The 21,680-nt window shown below is 41.0% G+C and overlaps 3 protein-coding genes across 5 annotated transcripts in view; all 3 read right to left on the bottom strand.

Annotated features, from left to right (window-relative positions):
- Positions 1-109: 109 nt before the first annotated feature.
- NOXRED1 (NADP dependent oxidoreductase domain containing 1) lies at positions 110-9,805 on the bottom strand. 2 transcript variants are annotated; one of them, XM_036735206.1, is made up of 8 exons: positions 9,257-9,805; positions 8,656-8,706; positions 7,949-8,124; positions 5,620-5,828; positions 4,085-4,265; positions 3,114-3,265; positions 2,324-2,546; positions 110-1,809 (listed from the first exon to the last, which is right to left on the bottom strand). In XM_036735206.1, exons 3-8 carry the CDS (start codon positions 8,110-8,112, stop codon positions 1,620-1,622), a joined length of 1,119 nt encoding a protein of 372 aa, XP_036591101.1. In that variant the 5' UTR covers positions 8,113-8,124; positions 8,656-8,706; positions 9,257-9,805; the 3' UTR covers positions 110-1,619. The 2 variants fall into 2 exon arrangements, with proteins under 2 accessions (XP_036591101.1, XP_036591102.1); XM_036735207.1 differs by lacking the exons at positions 7,949-8,124; positions 8,656-8,706; positions 9,257-9,805 and adding an exon at positions 6,974-7,047.
- Positions 9,806-10,647: 842 nt separating this feature from the next.
- VIPAS39 (VPS33B interacting protein, apical-basolateral polarity regulator, spe-39 homolog) overlaps positions 10,648-21,680 on the bottom strand; it is a 28,996-nt gene continuing 17,963 nt past the window's right edge. For both annotated transcript variants that reach the window (XM_036735208.1, XM_036735209.1), the window contains exons 11-20: positions 21,475-21,502; positions 19,193-19,266; positions 16,695-16,770; positions 16,125-16,259; positions 15,454-15,495; positions 13,960-14,049; positions 13,444-13,530; positions 12,675-12,764; positions 12,152-12,256; positions 10,648-11,700 (exon numbers count right to left, since the gene is read on the bottom strand). In XM_036735208.1, coding sequence (XP_036591103.1) covers positions 11,680-11,700; positions 12,152-12,256; positions 12,675-12,764; positions 13,444-13,530; positions 13,960-14,049; positions 15,454-15,495; positions 16,125-16,259; positions 16,695-16,770; positions 19,193-19,266; positions 21,475-21,502 — 748 coding nt within the window. In that variant the 3' untranslated portion in view covers positions 10,648-11,679. The remainder of the gene's footprint in view (positions 11,701-12,151; positions 12,257-12,674; positions 12,765-13,443; positions 13,531-13,959; positions 14,050-15,453; positions 15,496-16,124; positions 16,260-16,694; positions 16,771-19,192; positions 19,267-21,474; positions 21,503-21,680) is intronic.
- Positions 19,627-20,569, bottom strand: LOC118828531 (60S acidic ribosomal protein P0-like). The gene has a single exon (XM_036735211.1). It carries the CDS (start codon positions 20,521-20,523, stop codon positions 19,627-19,629), a length of 897 nt encoding a protein of 298 aa, XP_036591106.1. The 5' UTR covers positions 20,524-20,569.

A 21,680-nucleotide genomic window follows, 5' to 3' on the forward strand; every position in this document is an offset into this window, starting at 1 on the left:
TGGTTCTTTTCTTAGCTCTACTATTGATTCATTTTGCCTGCTGTGTTGTACTTTATTTCTTCTTTATAGTGAAGATGAAGATACTGATTTAATTTCATCAGGGGAATTATGATGGTTTTTAATGTATTATTCAAGTAATGCAGTATGGTAGTATGAACAAATTGGGCTACAGAAGAAACAAGTGGGTTGAAATCTGTCATTTATTATAGATTTGGGCCTTGAGTTTAGCTAATACACTATATTTGTAGTGTTGCTCAAGCATGTCTTAAACGGCAGCAAAGTTGAGGTTCACCTATGCATGATTTCTCCACACAAGAAATTTTAAATTAATTATTGCTGCTAAAACTGAATTAAGACACCAGTATGGCTTCATAAACTTTCACTGTTCTTTCTCCTCTATTTTACTTTTAAAATCTTAAAACTCTTCTGGGGCTATACTAAGCCAGAAGGGTCTGTGACATCTACTAAAAATTCCTAGCGTCTGGCTGAATATTCAATATATTATTTCCTCCAACTGAGAGAAAAGAAACCGTTTCTCAAATTGGTATTCGTGCCAGACATTACATTTGGATGCAACAGCTAATTTCCTCCCATGCTAAGCTAACAAGATTTAGTCTAAAAGTGCTCTAACATCATGCCACTGAGCTTGGCTGGCTCACAATTATGCAAAAGCCAAAATGTAGATGATTAAACTAATACCATGGAAATTTACATTTACACTGAATAATTCTGTTTCAGAGTCTGAGTTCTCAGACTGTACAGTGTCATCCTGTCTGCCAACCTTGACACCATTACTGTTACTACTGTTGTTTTCGATTTTGTTCTTATTATTGTGTGTGTGTGGGGGGGAAGATTTATAAAACATTTTGGAAGTAAATGTATTTGGACTTACTACATTTATTTAAAAAATAAAATTTTATATTTTGCAAAATGATTTTTCATTATTTAAAATAAATATAAACTACTTTAAAAGAATGACTCATTGAAACAACTTTTGACAGGACAAGACAAAAATAAAGTCTTATCTAGTTGAAATAAGAAGCATGAAGAAAATCAGAACTTGGTCAGCTGGTTTGCCCCATCTCCTTGTTTTATCGGTGTTGTCATATCCACCCATTTTTCTTATTCTGAATATATTCCTATAGATTGCTATAGGAAAGAAGTTGCAGAATGTAACTATATTGACATTGGAACTATATAGATTTTACACTTTTGAACAAGAGTCAGTATCAAGAGACTGTATTCTTAGGTGAGTCATAATGCTTAGATTATACTGGCAATTACCAACAGCCAAATTCACCTCTGATTAAAGGAATATATGGTTTTGTTCTACAATTTTAAGAGCCAACAGTGCAATTTTTCCTTTTCCTTAGTGCTCAGTTTGTGGCAAACACAATACTATGACATGTTTCACCTTCTTGGCTTGGTAGTTATCATCAAATTAATCAAAACCTTTATATTTTTGTAAATCTACCAACAAGCTAATGTTAAATAAAGCAGCCACTACTGCCAGCAGTGAAAGTCAAGGCCCATCCTATTCAAGGGGGCTGACCTGGGGAGTAGATCATGCTGGTTAATCTGAAGAATCTCCAAGCTGCTGAAAAACTTGACTTTCAGGACTATGGGCCTGAAGCCTCCTCTTCTTCTTCTCCTTCTTCCTCTTCTTTTGTTTCTTGCGAAAGTGAGATACCAAATGAGGCACAGTAAAGACCAGTTAAGTGTTCCTGAAGGGAAATACTTTTCCCTAGGTGCTGGCTAAAGGGAGTTTCCTTGAGCTGCACAGTGATCAAGTCAAACCAAGGGAAAACACTGGAAAAAAAAGAAAAGAGGTATTATTAGTAGTGGTCCTATTTTTGCTGGCAGTCATTACTGTCTTTTCAATATTTCTTGATTTAGCTGTTGAAGTTTTCCTTCATTTGGAAGTGAGATACTCCATTTCCTATACCAACTAGTTAAAATTTAGAGCTGTACTAGAAATTTTGCTGGAACTATTCAATGTATTAATTTCATTTTACTTAAAATGCCTTTTCCATTTACATGGAAACTTTTATGTGCCTGGAGGTCATACTTTATAAATAATCATTAAAATATGGCATACTATTTGTAGTTTACTGTCTTATAATTAAGAAAGAGGCATGCATCAAGGAATTATAGATATTGAAGACAGAAAAGATCTAATTATACCTTTTACATTAGTATTTAGAGGAAAAAAAATTAAAAAAAAAGTAGTTAGTGGAAAGGACAATTGTCTAAATTATCAGCTAATGCAAAAGTCTGAGGGAAAACGAGACAAATCAGAAATGTCAGGCATCCGGCATCTTACTTGCTTGGCTTTAGGGTCTTGGCAAAGGCTTGGTTGACAAACTCTGTGACAATGAACCTCGGGCAATTAGTCTTATCCTCCCCACACGTTTTCGGATGCACAGAGAGGCACAAGTCACTGAGCATCTCTAGAGCTTCTTGGTAGGGTATTTCCTTTAAAGTGCAGGTATTTAGGGCTGCATATAAGACTGCCTCCAGCCACTTGATGTTGAGAGTTATTCCTCCTACATATCAATGATGAGGGCAAATACAAGTTACCAATTTATAAAGTGACAGGAAGGGAGCTTAGGCCAGATCCCCTGGTGGTGCCCAGCAATGTGAAGATTAATCATCTCCCTGGGTCAAGGGCCCAACTCTGATATTTATCATACATTCTAAGCCTAAAATATACTCTAGCAGGAGAAGTCTAAAGATTCTTTAGGTTTCAAGGAACAAAATCTCCTGAAGAAGACTGTCTTGCTTTAAAAAAAAAAAGTGAAAGCTATAGAATGACATCTTTTTAAATTCTCAGAGCAGTTTTGTCACAGATCATTCTATTCTTCCCAGATTACCTGTTCCTGCTTAGCCTGGGGCAGGTCATTCTTAAAAAATTAAGGTAATGTAGTCAAGCTCCCCACTCCTCCCTTTAGAAAGTCGCCTTTTTAACAACTGATAGCTGTCTCTATTAAACCCCGGGGACACAAGAGAGTAATAATTCTGTTTCCTCTTCCCAATAATGGAATGTGACAGGGAAGAACAGTGGAGGGGTAGAGACATTTTGCAGGAGTACAGAAAGCTTGGTGAATCTTTACCATCTGTGCTGTAAGGAGAAGTGGCCCGAACTATCTCAGGATCTTGAAGTGCAGACTCGATGTCTTCGTTGGACCCCCATATATCAATATAAGTTTCAGCACACTGATACTGGGGGCGCAAGATGCTTGTGTGGCATAGCAGCTGCTTCAGCCTAGAAGTAAAATCACAGTGCCCATTCAGAGGCAGTAATGAAAGGAGCATGGGAGAACAATAGCAATGATCAAAAGGGCCACCGTGGAGGTTTGCAAAGTACTTTACAAAGATCTCATTTCAGCCTCACAACAATCTTGGGATTCGGACTGAGACTATCATTGTTACTGGGACTGTTAATAAGTAGTATTCTCCCCATTTTGCAAATGAAGAAACTGAAGCTGAAAGGGTAAAATAACTTGTCCAGTTATTACTCGTTAGTGTGTGAGGCTGGATTTGAACTTGTGTCTTGCTGCCTCCTCCAGATATCACCTAGCTGCCCCCATCTCAGGACTAGAAATAAATGAAAGTTATCCAACCCAGCAGTACAATTTCAGTTCCCATTTAGTCCCAGCAATAAACTCTGCTGCAAAACATCACTCAGAAGTAAGCAGTCAGTCTAGCAGGGCACTCTTTGCAGAATGCCCATAAAGAATGGAAGGACTAAGAAAGCATGACAAACTCCTTCTGCAAAGCAAAGTAGTTTCCATCTTAAAAGGAATCCTTTACTCAAATACCAAAAGAGACTGGACCAGATAGTATAAGGAGGCAGAGGAAATATAGCTCTACTAGATGAAAACTCTGTCTGACCCAAGGGTTCTTGACCTTTTCTCTACCATGGACCCCTTTGCAAAATTACTATTTTTAATTGCACAGCATCAAATATATAGGATTACAAAGGAAATCAATTATACTAAAATACAGGTATCCAACTATCCTAAAAAGCAAATTCAACTGACCCCAAGTTAAGAATCACTGATCTATACTCTAAAGTAGTTACCTAGGCAGAGGGACAGCTGTGACCAGGCTATACACAATGCAGGATTTCTGAAGTCTAGTGTTGATTTCCAAGCAAATATGAGGCAGCTGGGATGGCAGACAGCAGAGGAAGACCAGATTGGCCCAGTCTACCAGAAAACAGTTATGGTAAAAGCACTGGATCCCCATCTTCTGGAGGTCACCTAAAAGGCACAAAGTGGAAAAGAGAACCAAAGTACTTTGGGTTAGGCCTCTTGGCAGAGATTGCAGGGGAGTTTGTACCTAAATTTTATGGTGAGGAGAGGTTTATAGTTTCCTCTGACTCTTGTCTTCAAAAAGCCTATTGCAGCAATGCAGTAACCCCATTATTAGAACGTCTGCCTCCACAGTAAGTTTTCTAGGTGAAGGAATCAATCCTTATCATTCTACTTTCAAAGAGTACTTAGAACTTCTCAGAATTTTTCCTTTGACAGAGAAGTTTCTTATTGCCTCTCTTCCCTAAAAGGGTGTTTTCAAGGGGAAATGAGTAGGGAAGTTTGGGGAAGTGATGGTAGAAGATGAGGGGTTAAAGGTTCAGGGTAAGTGAGAAAGACAGAATGTTTCAGAAAAATATGTACACAGTTAAATGTAGATAAAACTTTTTACAAGTGAAGAAATATGTTCATTAATACTACTGAGTGATAAGACCACAAGGTGGTATCAGTAATGTCATTCCACTAGCAATATGGATTACCTTAAAGCAGAAATTTTAAATTGAAGACTCATGTCTGATGTTTTAGTAATGATGTTTTGAAAATATTATTGAAAAACTGAAGATGTTATTGATATTGGTGATAGGAATTTTTTATGGAGGGAAATCTTATCAAAAGAAAGAAAGAGTACACTGGACCTATATTTCACTGGTTTAGGGAGCTCCCCATGGAAAGGATTCACTCTACCAATGAAGGTGAGTACTTTCTCTGCAACTGAAGCACCTTAGAGCTGCTCAGGGCACTGAGAGGTTACATATTTCACAAGGGTCACATAGCCAATGAGACATAGGTAAGACTTGAACCAAGTTCTTCCTAGCTTTTGAATCTGGCTCTTTAAGCCCTATATCACACTGCCGCTAAAAGGAGGAAAGCAAAATATAAAAATATAAGTTCTAGAACAATCATCAAATAATGAAAGTGCAACAGGAATAGTTTCAGTCAAGGGACCTGCCTTGGAGAAACAAATTAGAATGTTATTTTCTAACATGTTGGGGACAGGGAGGCAAAAGGTATTTGGTAACTTGTATTTGTCCTCATCATTGATATGTAGGAGGAATAACTCTCAACATCAAGTGGCTGGAGGCAGTCTTATATGCAGCCCTAAATACCTGCACTTTAAAGGAAATACCCTACCAAGAAGCGCTAGAGATGCTCAGTGACTTGTGCCTCTTTGTGCATCCGAAAACGTGTGGGGAGGATAAGACTAATTGCCCGAGGTTCATTGTCACAGAGTTTGTCAACCAAGCCTTTGCCAAGACCCTAAAGCCAAGCAAGTAAGATGCCTTAGTCCCCTTAAACTTCTTACTCAGGGTCTCTGGCCTCCGAGTAGAGATATGAAGGCTATGGGCAGGGATGGAGGCCCGTTGGAGTAACACTAGAGCCAGCTGCTTTCCTAGTCGTCCACCTCCAATGATGCCTACTTTCAGATTTCTTTTAGAAGGCTTTTTATACAGGTCTTCCTCCTCCTCCTCCTCTGAAGGAAGCATAGAGACTGAGGTGTTCCCATCCATTTTCCTGGGAGAATAAACAAACACACAGTACCTTTTAGCTGTCCTAGAATTTCATTTCCAGAAGGACATTATTCTAGCTTCCTTATGTAGAAATTACTTCAAAAAATGCATTACAATGACTTCTCTTTTTATCTATCAAGAAATGAGCTGTGAATTTTTCAGATAACAATTTTTTTTTTTCCAAATTCACAAAAGTGAATCCCTTTAGCTTCCAAAACTTTATTTACTCATTCTGGTTGGGAGTTTCTAATTATGCATTTCTGCCTTCTTAAGCACAATTTGATTACCATTTTTGTATTCTAGCATAGTTAGGCACCTGCTTTGAATTTTTCAATTCCTTCCCAGTCAGGCTACAACAGCTGTTACTGGGCCAACTTCTTAACCACCCACTTCTATCACACAAACCTGCTGCTAATTTGCTGTTTTTCATTTTCTATGAGGTGGAAACTTTCTTTTAAGCCCTACTCCAACGGCATTGATGTGACCCTAGGTTATACCAGTAAAGCCCACACTTTGGCCTGTTCAACACAAAGTTGGAAAGATTTTGAGTAATAGGCCCAGGTAATATTTGTTACCCACAGCATCCTTGTGGAGGGGTGCCAATCTGTGCGTGCTGGTGAAGGAATAAGGAGTACCCATGCTAATGAAATAAGCTTTTGAAGTGTTCCTGAACTAAGAAATGGCCTAGCAAACTACCTAATCTAACTTGATGGAACTGTGTGATAATTAATAATATAAATAAAGACTCTGAGTGAGGGCCTTAGGACCTCTCCTACAGAACTCAAGTGCCTAGATTTAATACCCAGGAATTGTAATAGCTATTTGTTGTATTCATAAGCCTTTTTCAGTTACTTCTAGTTTAAGATTGTGTTAGCAAGGGTTGAAGTTGCAGAGTCTAAATTTTAAATAAAGGAGTACTACTGTATCTTACTATGGTCAGAAAACTCTATGCCATCTCTGTGCTTTGGTAGTGATAGAATCACTGGGTTTCCATAGTCCCATCAAGCACAGGATTTACTTAGGGCTCCTCTCCTGAGAAGTTGACTAGGTGCCTATCCCATCCCCACTATAAAAGAGCCCCAGTCACGTTTACTAGATTTCTTATTATTCCCCCTGGACTTAGTGAGGTCCTGCAGTCATATCAGTTACCATCATTGTGCTCCTCTTCTATGCCCACTGCCTGGGTACATAGCATTTAAGCTAGATGCTTCAGGGCAGAGGTATCAAATATTGGCTGTGGGCCGCATGTGGTCCACAATACTCCTGAAATGTGGATCAAGCCAGATTAAACTGTAGTTTCTATTTTAATGTATTGATATATTAATAAAATATGTTTGTGTGTGTATAAATGTGTGGTTTTCTAAGTCAATATGCAGCACTTAGGGATCTTTACGTATGGTTTAATGGCCCCTATTTCTATTTTAGTTTTATACCACTCCTTTAGGGCAGAGAGAAACATCTAGATTTGGTCCCTTTCATCAAGGTGATAATGGTTTAATTTCATAAAGGGCAAGATTGAGGCACAAGGAAAAATGACCTTGAATTGCAAAATCTTGGCATGATTTGAAGGCCAACAATGAATACCTAACTCACCTACATCTCTCATCTAAGCCCTGGAAGCCCAGGCACTTGGAGGGAATAGGAGACACCAAGAACCTCCTTTTCACCTCAAATAAAGAAATCCATCTAAATTAGTCTAAATGTCACCAACATTGGAAAAAGGCAGAATTAGATGATCACTAATTCATGGTCTCCAAGTCCCAAGGACTTTCTTATAGAGAAGGGCTCCAGCATTATCTCTAGACAAGAGAAAGAACCCAATCCTTACTCAAGTGTCAAAACAATGTTCGTCCTGGTGCAAGTGATGGAGACATACTGGTAGCTGGGTTCTGAGTTGTAACAGATCCACTCAACTGTACAGAAACTGCCACTAGTTTGGAATCTCAGGTTAAGTGGCTTTGGATATGGAGTAGCATGGCTCATGGTGGCTGCGGGGTAGAGCAAGAAGGGCAAATTGTCACTGCTAAGTAAATTGCCCCTAATAAGATCAGGTCTTGGACCTCATCTGCTGTCAACGGTACCCAGATTTTTCTCCATCTGCTGTTTTTTGGGGGCCTAACTTACCTCAAGGCCTGGAGTAGTTTGCAGAAAAAAGCTGCATGGGCACAGGCTTGGATCATCAATCCTCGGGAACGGCTCTGAAGAAACAGCCAAGGGATCTCTTCCTCTCGAACACCCTGCTCAAATTGCAGGGACATCAGATTGTCCATCAGGTCTATAGTCTCCATATCTTCCAGTCCCTACCAAAACAGGTAATCAGTTTGTCTGCCCAATCTTGAAGGGAATAGGAGCCTCTAACAATTAAGTTTGTGTCCCTATCTCATTAGCACTTGTAATTCAGGGCTAGTCATTTCATCCTGCTCCTCAGGACTTGGCGGTCTAATCCAGTTCACTGAGTGAATAGAGGTCCTGGCACATTTCTAATCACTGACTGAACTCACATACCCAGGGCTGTCATTTCTTTTCTGTCCTGGAGAAGTAGAAGAGAAAATGCCCTATAAACCCATAGTTTCTCAGGCAGACTTAGATTTCCTGCTGGGCCTACCAGGCTCATCTCAAACTTCTCCTTACCCCAGATTCCTCCACCTCCTGAGTGTTTAGGAGACAAGCTGACAATCAGTACACATTTCCAAATAACTCTCTCCTCCCATTAATCTTCATAATTTCTAGCACTGAAAAAGAACCCCAATAAACACCAAAGGGCCCTTGTACAGTTTGGATCCAGGCATCAGCAGAATAGCAGGCCATACACAGACTCTTTGATATCTCACCTAGCAGCGTAGTGAGTTGGAGATTTTGTCTGCTCCACAGCTCTTCCTGTACTGGACAATAAAATCCAAATAGATCTTTAGGAGTTACCCAGGAATGTTGTCATGGTGACTCCTTAGCTACCAAGTCTGTGAGCCTTAAAGGGGCCAACTCTTCTGAGAGAAATCATTACATTTTCCCCAGACAGTAATATGGGCTTATTTAAATGATACTAGGTATATACAAATAATCCTACTAATATTGTCCTCTAACATATTTCCCAGCTTTTCTTCACATGTCCCCAAAAGATCAAAAGTTCCGGATCTGTAAACCTCAATGGTTAAAGCCCTACATTCTATTTTATCAATGGAAAAAAAAAACCTGAAGCACAGAAGAACTTGCTCAAAGTCTTGTGGCCAGACTAAGAGGGCAACTCCAAAGGGATTCTAATTTCTCATCTCGTTAGGGGGACCCATTGGGTAACATCCTGCCAACCTCTCCAAAAACAAGTCTCAGCAATTGTAGGTGGAATACAAGCTTCATGAGGAGTAAGAAGTCATTAGGTAGTTGGGTCTTGGGATACTAAAGACTTTGAATAATTAGTAAAACCTGCAGTTCACTTACCCTCGTGTATTAGAGATGGGCCAGAAATAACCAGCCATCAATATGCCCAATGTAGCCCACATATTCCACAAGGAATTAACTTGATCTGATCAGTCAACATCTAGGCTTGCTGGTCAACTTGTAAAAATGCTCTGAAATGGAAACAGCTTATCAAACTTAACTCTATTTGCTTGAAAATTAACCTACCAATACCAGCTTAGCAAACTGGGCTCCTGCCTTTTCAGCTACCAGAGACAAGGCCGGGGGGATGATGGGGAGAACTAAATATGAAAGGACCAGCAATGCAAAAGCAAAGACTAAGTGGAATGCCAGACTGTATCTTCTGGAGATGCAATGAAAACATGGTATAGGCACATGCCTATAATTAAAAAACACTGAATTGGTAGATAAATTGATTCAGTCAGAAAGACCCTCTGGGTCTTGTGCCTCTGACATAGATCATGTGATGCTGGATAAGTCACTCAGTTTCTTAGTGTCCCCAACATTCTTAAGACTTAGAAGCTGATAGAACAGTTGTCCTATTGATGGAGGGAATTTACTTACATGGAGAACCCCACACCAATGAGATCATAGGTCTGTTCCAAAACTCTCCCCCCAAATGCTTAAGTACCTACAATATGTGAGGCATTCTGCTATACATCCATGTGTATCATCTCTCTCTCCTGCCACCTCACATACTCTGTGTGGTCACAGAGTCAGAATTTTTAGTTGGAAGAGAGACCAGAAATGATGCAGTCCAACCTCTGCCTTCATTTTACCAGATAAAAATGATGCCCAGATTCATGAACTGACTTGCTTGAGGTCACATTGCTAGAATCTTTGATTGAGAAGGGAGCTAAGAGGTCAATTAGTTCAACCTCTATCAAGTGAATGAATCCTTCATAGTCATGTAGCTTCCTCTTCAATAGCACTAGTTAATGGCAAAGCTAACTAGAACCTTCTAACTCAAAGGCCAGTGCACTCTCCACTACACCACCCTGTCTCTCTATACACTGACTGCACATATTTTGAGGGAGGTAAGCATGTTGCTGTTCAGTCGTTTTTTCGGTGGTATCTGACTCTTCATAACCCCATTCGGGGTTTTCTTGGCAAAGACACTGAAGTGGTTCGCCATTTCCTTCTCCAGCTCATTCTACAGATGAGGAAACTGAGGTAAACAAGGTTAACTGACTCGTCCAGGGTCATACAGCTAGTAAATGTGTGAGTCGATTTGAACTCAGGAAGATGAGTCTTCCAGACTCCAGGGCCAGCAGTCTTTCCACTGTGACACCCAGCTGTCCTTTAAGGAAAATAATTGTACAGAACCACTAAGACTGACTTGGGGCCACCCCAAGAAAAAGGGTTATGAGATTCATTCTGAACAGAATGAAAGGAAAGAAACAGAAGGCACCTAGGGAGGCACAGAAACAGCTTTATTAGGAGCTTAATGAGGGTGGGGCAGGCCAGCTCTGACACAGGAGGGAGAGGAAACTATGACTGGCACAGAGGAGTGATCAAGCATTGGAGGATGCCCTTGTGAAAACCAAGGGTAAAAAAAATGTGACCCCATCACAATCCACAGTAAACCAGAGAGCAGGACCAAGTTGGATCTACCCCAGGTAGACCTACCTGCAGTTCCCAATAAAGGGCTGAGAAAGAGCTGTCCAAAGAGAGTATTTCCCAGCATTACTGGAATCTGGAGGGGGCTATATCTGATCTCTGAACAAAGCCTTAGGTCTAGGGTAGGAGAAGAATAAATAATGGGGATCTGCTGTCATCACCAGCACAAGAAGGACCCTTAGTGTGCAATAGAAAGCAACCACAATCTCTTGGGACAGGAGGTGAGGTGGTGTAGCAGAGGGACACTTGCTGGAAAAAAACAATTTCAGAGGGCATGGTAAAAATGAATGGGAATTGGTTATCATTGCTGTATTCCCTGCAAGTCTTCAGTGCCCTCTTTTTGCTCCTATGATGTAGATGCATCTGGTCTCTGCCTTTTGGCTTGACTTAGAATAGCCACTGTCCAACCAAATTCAGTTCCACTACCAGCTGACAGGAAAGCTTCCAGCTCCATGATGACTGACATTCAGTCCAGGACACCTCTTTTCTGAAGCAATCATCTCAGTTAAAGCAAGAATGTGCCCTACAGAGTCACAAATTTAAGTAAACTGCCTCCCTCCCCAAAACCTTCACAAAAGTACCCAGCCAGCAGGGTCTCACAAATCACAGCTTTAAGACTCGGCATCATAAGTGTCCTCTGGTCTGAGGCTCAGTTTGAAGATGTTCTGGTCTAAGTGCTGATCTGTCCCATGCATAGGCTCTGCTTGTTGGTGATAGGCCCAAATGATGTGGCTTACAGTGCCTCTCCCTGGAAGAGCTCCCCACTCCTCTCTGGTGGCAGGAATCGGGCAAACAGGAAGGTTCCTTGGTTCACTACTTTCCAATTAGTTCTTCCATCGAATTTGCTGCAAAAAGAGCAGACAATGCAGGAGTCTGGTCAGTATTACCCTTTAGAGTCAGTATTGGCCTTTAGGCAAAGCTGCATCCCTCTAGAAAGACTAAAGAGATAGCAAGGCAAGACACATCTCCAGGTAGAGTGAAGGAAAGGGAAAAAAGAATTCTCCCAAGACATTTCTATTGATGGGGAACATTAAATTTATCTTTGTAATCCTCAGGACTAGCTAGGCTGGTACTCCTCTACCTTTGGATGATAACCCTAATTTCATTCCAAGCCTTGAAAGAAATCCTGCTCAAACCAAATCTTGCTGGCACCAAGGCCCCCTGAAAGACTAATACTCAATCTGCTCAGACAACTGCTATTCTAAGTAGGTCTTGGGAAGGAGCACCCTTCTGGTGGCTCCTTTGTGAATAGTTCGTCTCCAGAGACTGATGGAAAGACAAATTTAAGTTGCTCACCGTACTACTGAGAATGCTGTCAATCTTCTCCTCTTCCACAGATGCTTTATCCACCTTACACCTGTAAGCTACTAACTGCTGCCGATCCTTCAGGTCCCGATATGTCTGAGCAGTAAAACAAAAGAAACCATCTATTTTGTTTCCTTACTACCTTCCTAAGTGAGCCTATCAGGATAAAGTTTGTAGTGGTTATAGTGGAGTTAGGTAATAATGGAAGTAGGGAGGGGCCTCAACAGAAAAATGTGGACAAAAATTGGGGAGAGAAGCCTGGCTAACTTGATCCAAAACCTTGTCTTCCATAAACCAACTCACTAGAGAATATACAGCAAATTGTCAAGGCAACTGAAAACAGGACCCAGGAATCCTGGCTTCCAGACCAATTTTCAGCAGGCCACATAATCCAAAATACAGAAAGCAAAGCAAGGAGGTAATTAAGGACAGTAAATGTAATGATCCACCTTCTATTACTCTTCAAGGGCCTACTGAGGCTCTAACCCAGGGGCTCTTTTCTTCTGGGACTTACTTCAATGACAACATCATGACACTTAAATTTGGTAGCCAGACTCAGCTTTGTGTCCACATCTTCAACAAGTCGGATATACTCCTGTAAGACCTGTGGGAGAAGAGACAGTAGAGGTCCAAGGACTTCTAAGCCAGTAAAGACAAAGATTTAATAAGAAGTAGCACACTGTATAGAGTATAAGGTGCATTTACAGTCAGAAGACAGATTTATAAATCCTGCTTCTGTGCTTTGTAGTTATGCAGTCTTCAGCAAGTAACTTCTCCAAAATTCAATTTCTTTGCCTCCAAAATTATATTGCTACCTGCACTACTTGTATCTCATAGGGTTCTTGTAAGGATTAAATATATATAAAGCAATTTGTAAGAATAAGCATTACACACCATGCACCTAAAGGGGAAAAAAAGCCAGTCATACATTCTGCCTTGAATCTAACAATCAGAGCAGGCCAAGCTCCAGATCTCACGTCCTTGACACTTCCTGTGAGCAGTCCTTTTCTCTCATGTAAACATTATGCCTTTGTTTACTGTGGGATTCAACATAGCCAAATATTCCTAAATACTTCAGAGAAGTTACCCTCTGGGATGGACAGATTCTATCTACTTCTAAGGGGCAGAGCGAAGCTTTCTTCACAGAGCACCTATGCTACAGTGTTTAACGACACACTTGGTCACACTCAGCAGAAAGATGAGCATTGACTAGGAGGCTCAAAAGCAGACGGGATTGTGTCCTGAGCTGTTTTGCATGCAAATCCTTCCCGCAGAAACTCCACCTGTACGGGGGCACTGTTCTTGTGCAGAATTTCCACAACGCGGTGGAAACCAATGGGAGCTCTCTTCTTGGTGTACCCCAGCCAATTCTGAAACAGAAACACAGCAACATGAGAAACATTTAAACCCCAACTTCTGTATAAAGAAAGAGAGAAAGGTGAATAAAAGGACAGAGACCTCAGGGGGAAGAGGACAGAAAAAAGGGAGACAGAGAGAAAAAACAGTGGAGATGAGCTTCATAGAACACTTGCAATGAAGGACAGGAAACAAGACTGTGGGATCCAGAAGCTGGAAACATGAAGAAGGTTCTCATGGAGAGATGAAACAGCAAGTAAGCAGGGAAATCAGGTATCAAAGTACTACTATATTGTCCTAGGGAACTAAAAGTGCACATCACAGACCTCAAACTCTGTGCTTGAAGTTAAGAGGAACCTTTGCAGCCACTGGACAATGAAGTGATGGTATTTCTTCTGAGGCAAAACTAAGCAAGAGAAAATTAAAGGCTCCAAGGCACCTACCTTGGTGGTGAGGAGGGCATCCACATCCTGCCATGCTCGGAGTTTGGCACGGGCAGCCAATGCTGTCAATACATACTGCTTGTCAGGAATCTGGAAAACAAAGAAGGGGAATAAAGGAAATGGGAGAATGGTAGGAAGCAGCAATGGCTCTACTGGGAAAGCTGATCAGCTATTTAGTAAAACTGATAAGCAAGTAGCTTCCTTACCACAGTGAGGTCTACACATCCTATTTGAGACCCAATTTCTGGAGATGCATGAGGATCAGGGAGCAAAGATGGAGTGAAGGTGGGACCAAATGGTTCAAAATATAACTTCTATAAAGTTGGGGTTGTAAGATGATATTCTTTCTATTCATCAATACATTCCTCCTTATTCGAGGTCAGCAGTGAGGGGAAGATCGTTTGAGAAAAATTAGGAAATTCCCACTGAATGAGAACTGAGTAACCCATTCTTTCTTGTGGTCCATGAAGAAGCAAGGTGGCATAATAGAGGGTTCTTGCTAACTTTAAGAGCCTGTTTCAATCACTAAATCAATACACATTTATTAATCATCTACTATGTATTAGGCATTGCAGATACAAAGATAAAAAAACAAATCAATCCTTACTCTCAAGAAGTTTACATTTTGTTGACATAGGGTGGTGGGAAAAGGGTGTGTGTGTGTATGTGATATAAAGAATAAAAACAAGGTAGTTTAGGGAGGGAGAGAACTGGAGAAGTTGGGGGAATCAGGAAAAGCATTATGCACAAGATGGTACGTAAAGCTGTATTTTCAAGTAAGAGATTTTATGAGGAGGAAGTGAGGAGGAGGAGCAAGAGGAAGACTGCCAGTGTACAGCCATGGACGTAAGAGACAGGTGCAGAGGATAAGGAACAAGAAAGGCAGTTTGCTTAGACAGCAGAGTGTGGAAGGGGAGTGATGTATAACTTGATTGGAGAGATGGGTTGGAGCCATATTATAAAGGACTTTATTCTACAGACAACAGGGCACCCCTGAAGTTTACTGAGTTGAAGAGTGCCACAATCTGAGGTGTGCCTAAGGAAAATCATTTTTCCTTTAGCAACATCTATGTGGAGGATGGCCTCGAGAGGAGGAGAGAGACTTGAGCTAGAAAGCTCAACGAGGAGGCTTCTGCAATAGTCTAGGCCAAAGGCAATGAATGAGGGTCTGAACCAAGGTGATAACTGTGTGAGTAGTGAGATGAAGCCTGATATGAGAGATGCTGAGATAAAAATGGGTGCAACTGAATGGACATGGGAAGTGAAGTGGAGTGGGGAATGGAAGCTAACACTGAGGATGTGGACCTGGGAGACCAGAAGGATGGTGGTACCCTCAATACAACTAAGGAAGTTCAAAAGAGAACTTCCTTGATTGCTGGGACTAAAGAAGTCTCAACAACTTTTCTCAAAATTTCATCAACCATTTTCCTTATTTCTACTTCTCCATATTTTCCCTGATGTGGCTGCTATCAAAAACCATCCATTCATACTTACCTTAAAAGTTTTTTTCAGATTGATGGGACTGCTAAATGTTCCCTGGGGAAAAAATGAGAAGGAACATTATTGTATTTGCTAACTGTCCTATAGATTACAGTGAATCTTTCAGGCTGGAAACTTCTCATATTCTCTTCCTATCTCCAGGACTTCCTACATTTCATTTTGTAGCCCCCTGAGTTCAACATATAAGCATAGTAAATCTATTTAGTCTGACTATCACTATAGCTCAGCTACATGGAGACTGGTTTGAAAACTTCAATGCCTTCTTCAGCTTTTCAATGAGCCTTAAGAAATGAGAAAACTGACATTCTAATCATTAGAAACATCTTCATGAAATCACAAGTTGTGTCTGCACTTACACCTAGCTCTCCTGTCTCTCTACCACCCACAATCTATCTTCCTCTTTGAACTGCCCTACTCTGAAAGAAAGTTAAACAAAGGTTGTTGTGAAAATGAGCAGCCAAAGTAAACCACACCAAATTCTGATGCCAGATTGCAGAAGGTACACCAAGTAAAAACATACCCTTGCCTATTCAGTGACCCTCTGAGAGCAAGACAACATCCAAACCTACTCTTAAAATTAATTATTAATATCATATTCCATGTGTCCCAGGTTAAAAACTCATGAGAATTTGGACATTTATCTTTTAAATTTTGCTTTCATATACCTCAGGCTCTGTGTAGTGGTAGAAGCAGGAGTAAAAGAGAGTTGTCACCAGTGGCATGTTGAGGATGGATGCCTTCCGTGGATGTTTCCGGAAGATTTCTGTCTGCCCTGAAGATTCTAGATGTTGGTCATTCACCTGAGCCAAAATGGGACCAAGAGAGAAAAAAGGAGAATAAAAGCCACAGATTATATATAAAGGAGATAACTAATACTACAGAGAAACAAACAAAAAGAAAGCATCAAGTCTAGGAAGACAGGCCAGAACAGTCAAAACAGTTCAGGTCAATGATCTCAAGTTGGATCCAGAAAAGCGATGTGAAGATAGCATGCTGAGGGAACATTCTTCACAGAACTTGGGAGAAATGGAAAAAGGAAAAAAAGGCCTAGAACATAAGGAGGGAAAGAAACAGGATTCTTAGAGACTGGCTGCCTAACAAGGTAGCTGAATAAGAGAAATTATGCTTGGAGGCAGAAGGTTCTGGAACTCTCCTTGGTGCTACAAAGAAATGACAATGGTGAGAGAAGAGGCCTTACAGGCTTTGAGATACAGAAGGAAAATGGGGATTCTAACCTCAATGATGATCTGTCGCTCCAGGAGTGTATAATGGTCTTGAACATGAGCAGCATCTTCCACTGAAAATGGTAAGCTGGTAAAAGGTAGGAAGATTAGTACCTCTCCTTAACTACAGGTGTCACTCTCCCAAAGGATGAACCAAACCAAACTATAATTAGCACTTTTACCTAAGGAATTCTTAGTGCTTCAAAATACTAATAAGTCTATAAAGATTTCTCTAACAGATGCTTTCTCTAGCAATAACAGTAGCGCCACTATATTTGAATCCCAATCATTAATTTCACAAAGGCAGGAAGAGGAAGTCTCTGCCGATAGCAACACAATTTTGAGGCCTCTGAGGCATAAACTCCCAGACGACCCAAAAGAGGGGAAGACAGCACATATTAGAAAAAGAATCATGGACTTAATTACTGGGGGGGGGGGGGGGGAGAAGTGAATGAAAATGTCTACCAACTCATATACCTACTTTACCATTTCTGCAAAATCTTTATGAGAATTATCTACAAAATGCATTAAGGGCATCCTGGATTTTATCTCTTGAGAAGGGAACAGGTTGGCTTATAGAAATGATATCCAGCTCAAGTAACATTTTTACAGATAGACAACTGACTGAAAAGTGAAGAGAATAAAAGGATCACGCTATGAATATTGTTTAATGACTACAGAAAGCATCAGACTTGTCAATGAAACCCAGCCTTGGTAGAGGACTCCTTATAAAAAGATTTTCTGGGAAAAGTGGAAAGAAGTTTGGCAGAAAATGTGTTCAGGCCAACTTCTTATGATATGCAATCAAAACATAAAGTTCAAATAAAATAATTTTAAAATTTAAAGAACAGAAGACAGTACCTTTAAATCTATAGTTATGGGGGAAATTTAGACTTGGGGTAGAAAAGATGAAAGAACACAAAATGAGCAAAGTTGATGATATAACATCAAAAAGCTTTTGCAAGAACAGTATCTAGGTAGCTAGAAAAAGAAGGTGCCAAATGGGGAGGAATAATCTTTGCACTGAGCATTTCTGATAAAAATTTGATATCTAAGATACATAGGAAATTGACACAAACAAAAGTCAAAGAGCTACTCTCCACCCTCTTAATTAGCTCGTCAAATATACCTCAGGATCAGGCTAAAGGCTCACTGATACTGGGTCACCACCCACACTCGAAACCATTCATCTAGAAATGCCTCCAGGAAGATAGGTGAAGAACATGGACAAGATTGTAAAAGATGAGGGGATGTATTTATCAAGCTCTGCATTTCTGAAAGAAGTATCTAAATCAATCTAAATATTGAAGTTACTAAGTTTTATAAAGTACTTTCCTAAAAGTAGTCATGTGGGTTAGTCAAGTATTATCTCAACAGCATAGCTGAGGCAATTTCAACGTGAGGATGTTAAATGGTCACACAGATGAGGAACCTGAGGCCCAAGGAGGTTCAATGTCTTGCCCGAAGTTACTCAGGTACTGAGAGTCAGAGCTAGGATTTGGGATTCAAAATCAGGTTGTTTTTTAAAACTACTCCAAGTTTGATGTTTTTTCTATTACACCCACACATCCCAGACTGCAACATCAACTGAAAGTTGACTGCCCAAGATACAAACTGGGAATGCGTAATTAACTGTTCTTTATAACAGTCTTTTAGCTACCATATTTTTGGACACATATATACATTATGGGAGAGCAGAAGCCTAATTTTGTGTGTGTGTGTGTGTGTGTGTGTTTATGTGTATGGACATGTAAAAGAAAAGAAAAACTTCATCCCAATATAATTAAGAATTTTATAACAGTAAGCCCTATCCAGAAATGGGATGGGCAGCCTTTCAGCGGAGGATGTTGGCTTTGGAGGCAGAAGCCTTGAATTCCAATACTATTTTTTGACTCTTATTAGCTGAGCCTCAGCTTTCAAATTTGTAAAATTGGGATAAGAAAACCTGGAATAACTACTTCACAAGGTTGTTGTGAAGTCAGGATGAAAACGTATAAAAGCACTTTGGAAACCTTAAGGTGCTATATAAATGCCAGCTTGTCATGATCATTTTTAGGTACAGAAATCCTCATGACTCAAAGCATTTGACCAGAGCCAAGATGTGGAACATCATGGTATAGTAGTGAAAAAAATGAGTTGGGGTTCGAGAATCTGGGTTTAAGGCCAAGGACTTTACAATGTGCACCTGTATGATCTTAGGCAAGTCACATACCCTCTGGGACTCAGATCTCTTATTTATTAAATGAAGGTTTGGACTAGATGACCTCTAGTACCCAGAGGTACTTCTTAGGTCTAAATTTGTGAAACTCTGATCAATCATCTGTCAGGAATGCTGAAGAGAAGAGGATTCCTGCATTGGGTACCTAGGGCCACATGCATCCCTAAGCCTCCAAGATGCCTCACAAAGCTATTAATCACTTTGAAAACCCACTTCCAGTTACCGGTCCCTACCTCCTGCCTTAAGGCTCTCATACCTATTCTATCAAGTCTCTGTTCAGGGAAGTGCTTACCCAATGCAACTCTTGAGAAATTCTTTCCTCTTCTCAGGGTCCTGGATGCTTAAATGTTCTTGGTACTGGGACAGCTACAGAAAGAAAAAGGAAAGTTCTGAGTGGCCTGGACTCCATGGAAAGGAGAGAGCATCTAGAAGAGAGCGCTTGTGATCGGCATCACTCCTTCAGAGCACTCTGCTAGGGAAAGCACCCAAAACTGCCAACACATCTGGCAGAATGAAGCAAACTCAAGGGGTCGATGGAGCTGTTACATTTGCCCACCTAACCTGGCTTTCTGACCTATGCTGGGCTTCTTTTTCTTTTCTTTTTCTTTTTTTTTTTGAGATAAATGAGCACTTTTATTTCTTTGTTTCACAAATAAACTGGCTGAAATAGTTGTTTCCTGTGGCCTAACCAAACAGACCAAATCCCATATCTTCATCAGATTTCTCTCATTCTTCCTTGGCTTCCACCTTGGCTGGAGTTGCAGCAGCTGGGGTGGTGGCCGCATGGGCAGCCACTGCAAATGCCGAAGGGTCGGCCAGGAAGGCCTTCACCTTTTCAGCAAGTGGGAAGGTGTACTCAGTCTCCACAGCTACAGCCAAGACCCACTTGCACCCACTGATGATCGAGTGGGGTACTGATGCAACAGTTGGGTAGCCAATCTGCAGACAGACGCTGGCAACATTACGGACACCCTCTAAGAACCGAAGGTGCAAAGTTTCCTCCGTGGTGTCCAGCACTTTGGGGCTGTAGATGCTGCCACTGTCAAACACCTGCTGAATGATCAGCCCAAAGGAGAATGGGGAGATGTTCAGCATGTTCAACAAGGTGGCCTCACTGGCACCCACTTTGTCCCCGGTCTTAATCAGCTGCACATCACTCAAGATTTCAATGGTGCCCCTGGAAATCTTAGTGGTGATGCCCAGAGCCTGGAAGAAGGAAGTCTTCTCAGGACCCAGGCCAGTGTTCTGGGCTGGCACAGTGACATCACACGGGGCAATGGCACCGGCACAGGCAGCAGCTGGCACCTTATTGGCCAGAAGCATATCCCTAATCTCGGTCAGATCTTCCTTGGTGAACACAAAGTTCACGTTCCCCCAAATACGAGGCAGCAGTTTCTCCAGGGCAGGGATGTTCTCCAGATGCCCACGAATGGCTTTGTGCATCATGGTGTTTTTTCTCATCAATACCACAGCCTTTCCATGGAGGGACATCCAGATCTGCTGCATCTGCTTGGAGCCCACATTGTCTGCTCCCACAATGAAGCATTTTGGATAATCATCCAAAAGTTGGATGATCTTGAGGAAGTAATTGGATTTCCAGGTAGCCCTGTCTTCCCTGGGCATCTCGAAGGTGCTTCAGGGATTGCCACGTGGGATTTAAAGACGATGTCACTCGCACGAGGATGCCTGGAGAGAGCCTTCTTTTTCTTTGTAACATGTCATTAGAGCTAAGGGCAAACTGGTGAACAGACATCTTCTACCAATGCAGACAGGCTACTGTTCTGCAGTGCAGTCTTAGAGAGTTGTCTGGATGCTGAAGAGTTGTCTGGATGCCGAAAAGTTAAGTGATTTGTCCAGGGTCAAAGAATCATTATGAGTCAGAGGCAGGACTTGAAGTACATGACTCTTCAAGATTTTCATGACTCCTGGGCTGGTTCTCTATCTACTGTTCCATGCCACCTCTCCACCTCATTTCTGACTCCATCTCATCACCTTGGTCCTATGACAGTAATAATTAACATTTACATTTTCCAAGCAACAAGCACTTATTAAGCACTGTGCTAAGTGCTGAGGGTACAAAGAAAGGCAAAAGGTATTCCCTGCACTCAAGGAGCTCACAGTGTAATTTATATAGCACTTTAGAGTCTGAAAAACACTTTATAAATATTATCTAACTTGAACTTTAAAACAATCCTGTCAGGTAGGTTCTACAGATATTATCCCCATTTTTCAGAAGAGGAACTGGAACTAAGATGAAGACAAAAAGAATTTAAGGGCCTTGTCTATATAGGTTCACATAGCTAGTAAGTCAGAGGAAGGATTCAAACCCAAGTCTTCCTAACTTGAAGTCTGATACTACCACACTGCCTCGTTTAATTTTTCAAATGAGGTAAAGATTAGAAACAGCCAAAAAGACTAGTCTAGTTTTACAGACCCCAACCAAAGGAAGCACACCAAAACAAATAAAATATGTCATTAGAATGTATTCTAATGTTCTAATTAGAATCCTACTTGTACTTAAGAGAATGAGTGCAGCTTAAGGTAGTGTCAGGTTGAAATGAAGCTCATACTTACTGCAAGTTCTTCTGTTCTGTCCAGGTACCTGGGAACACAGAAGAAAGGACAGGTCATTAAATGCTTCTGGCGCTCCACTCCCTGGCATGTTTGTCTAATGCTGTGTGAAAGCAATTCCTTGCATCAATATAAGGTCTCATCTTAGGATGAATGATCTGAGAGCAACACAGTCCACAGTCACATTCACCCCCATCCAACACATGCCC

Source organism: Trichosurus vulpecula, chromosome 8 (assembly GCF_011100635.1).
Source record: "Trichosurus vulpecula isolate mTriVul1 chromosome 8, mTriVul1.pri, whole genome shotgun sequence".
Taxonomy (NCBI): Eukaryota; Metazoa; Chordata; class Mammalia; order Diprotodontia; family Phalangeridae; genus Trichosurus; species Trichosurus vulpecula.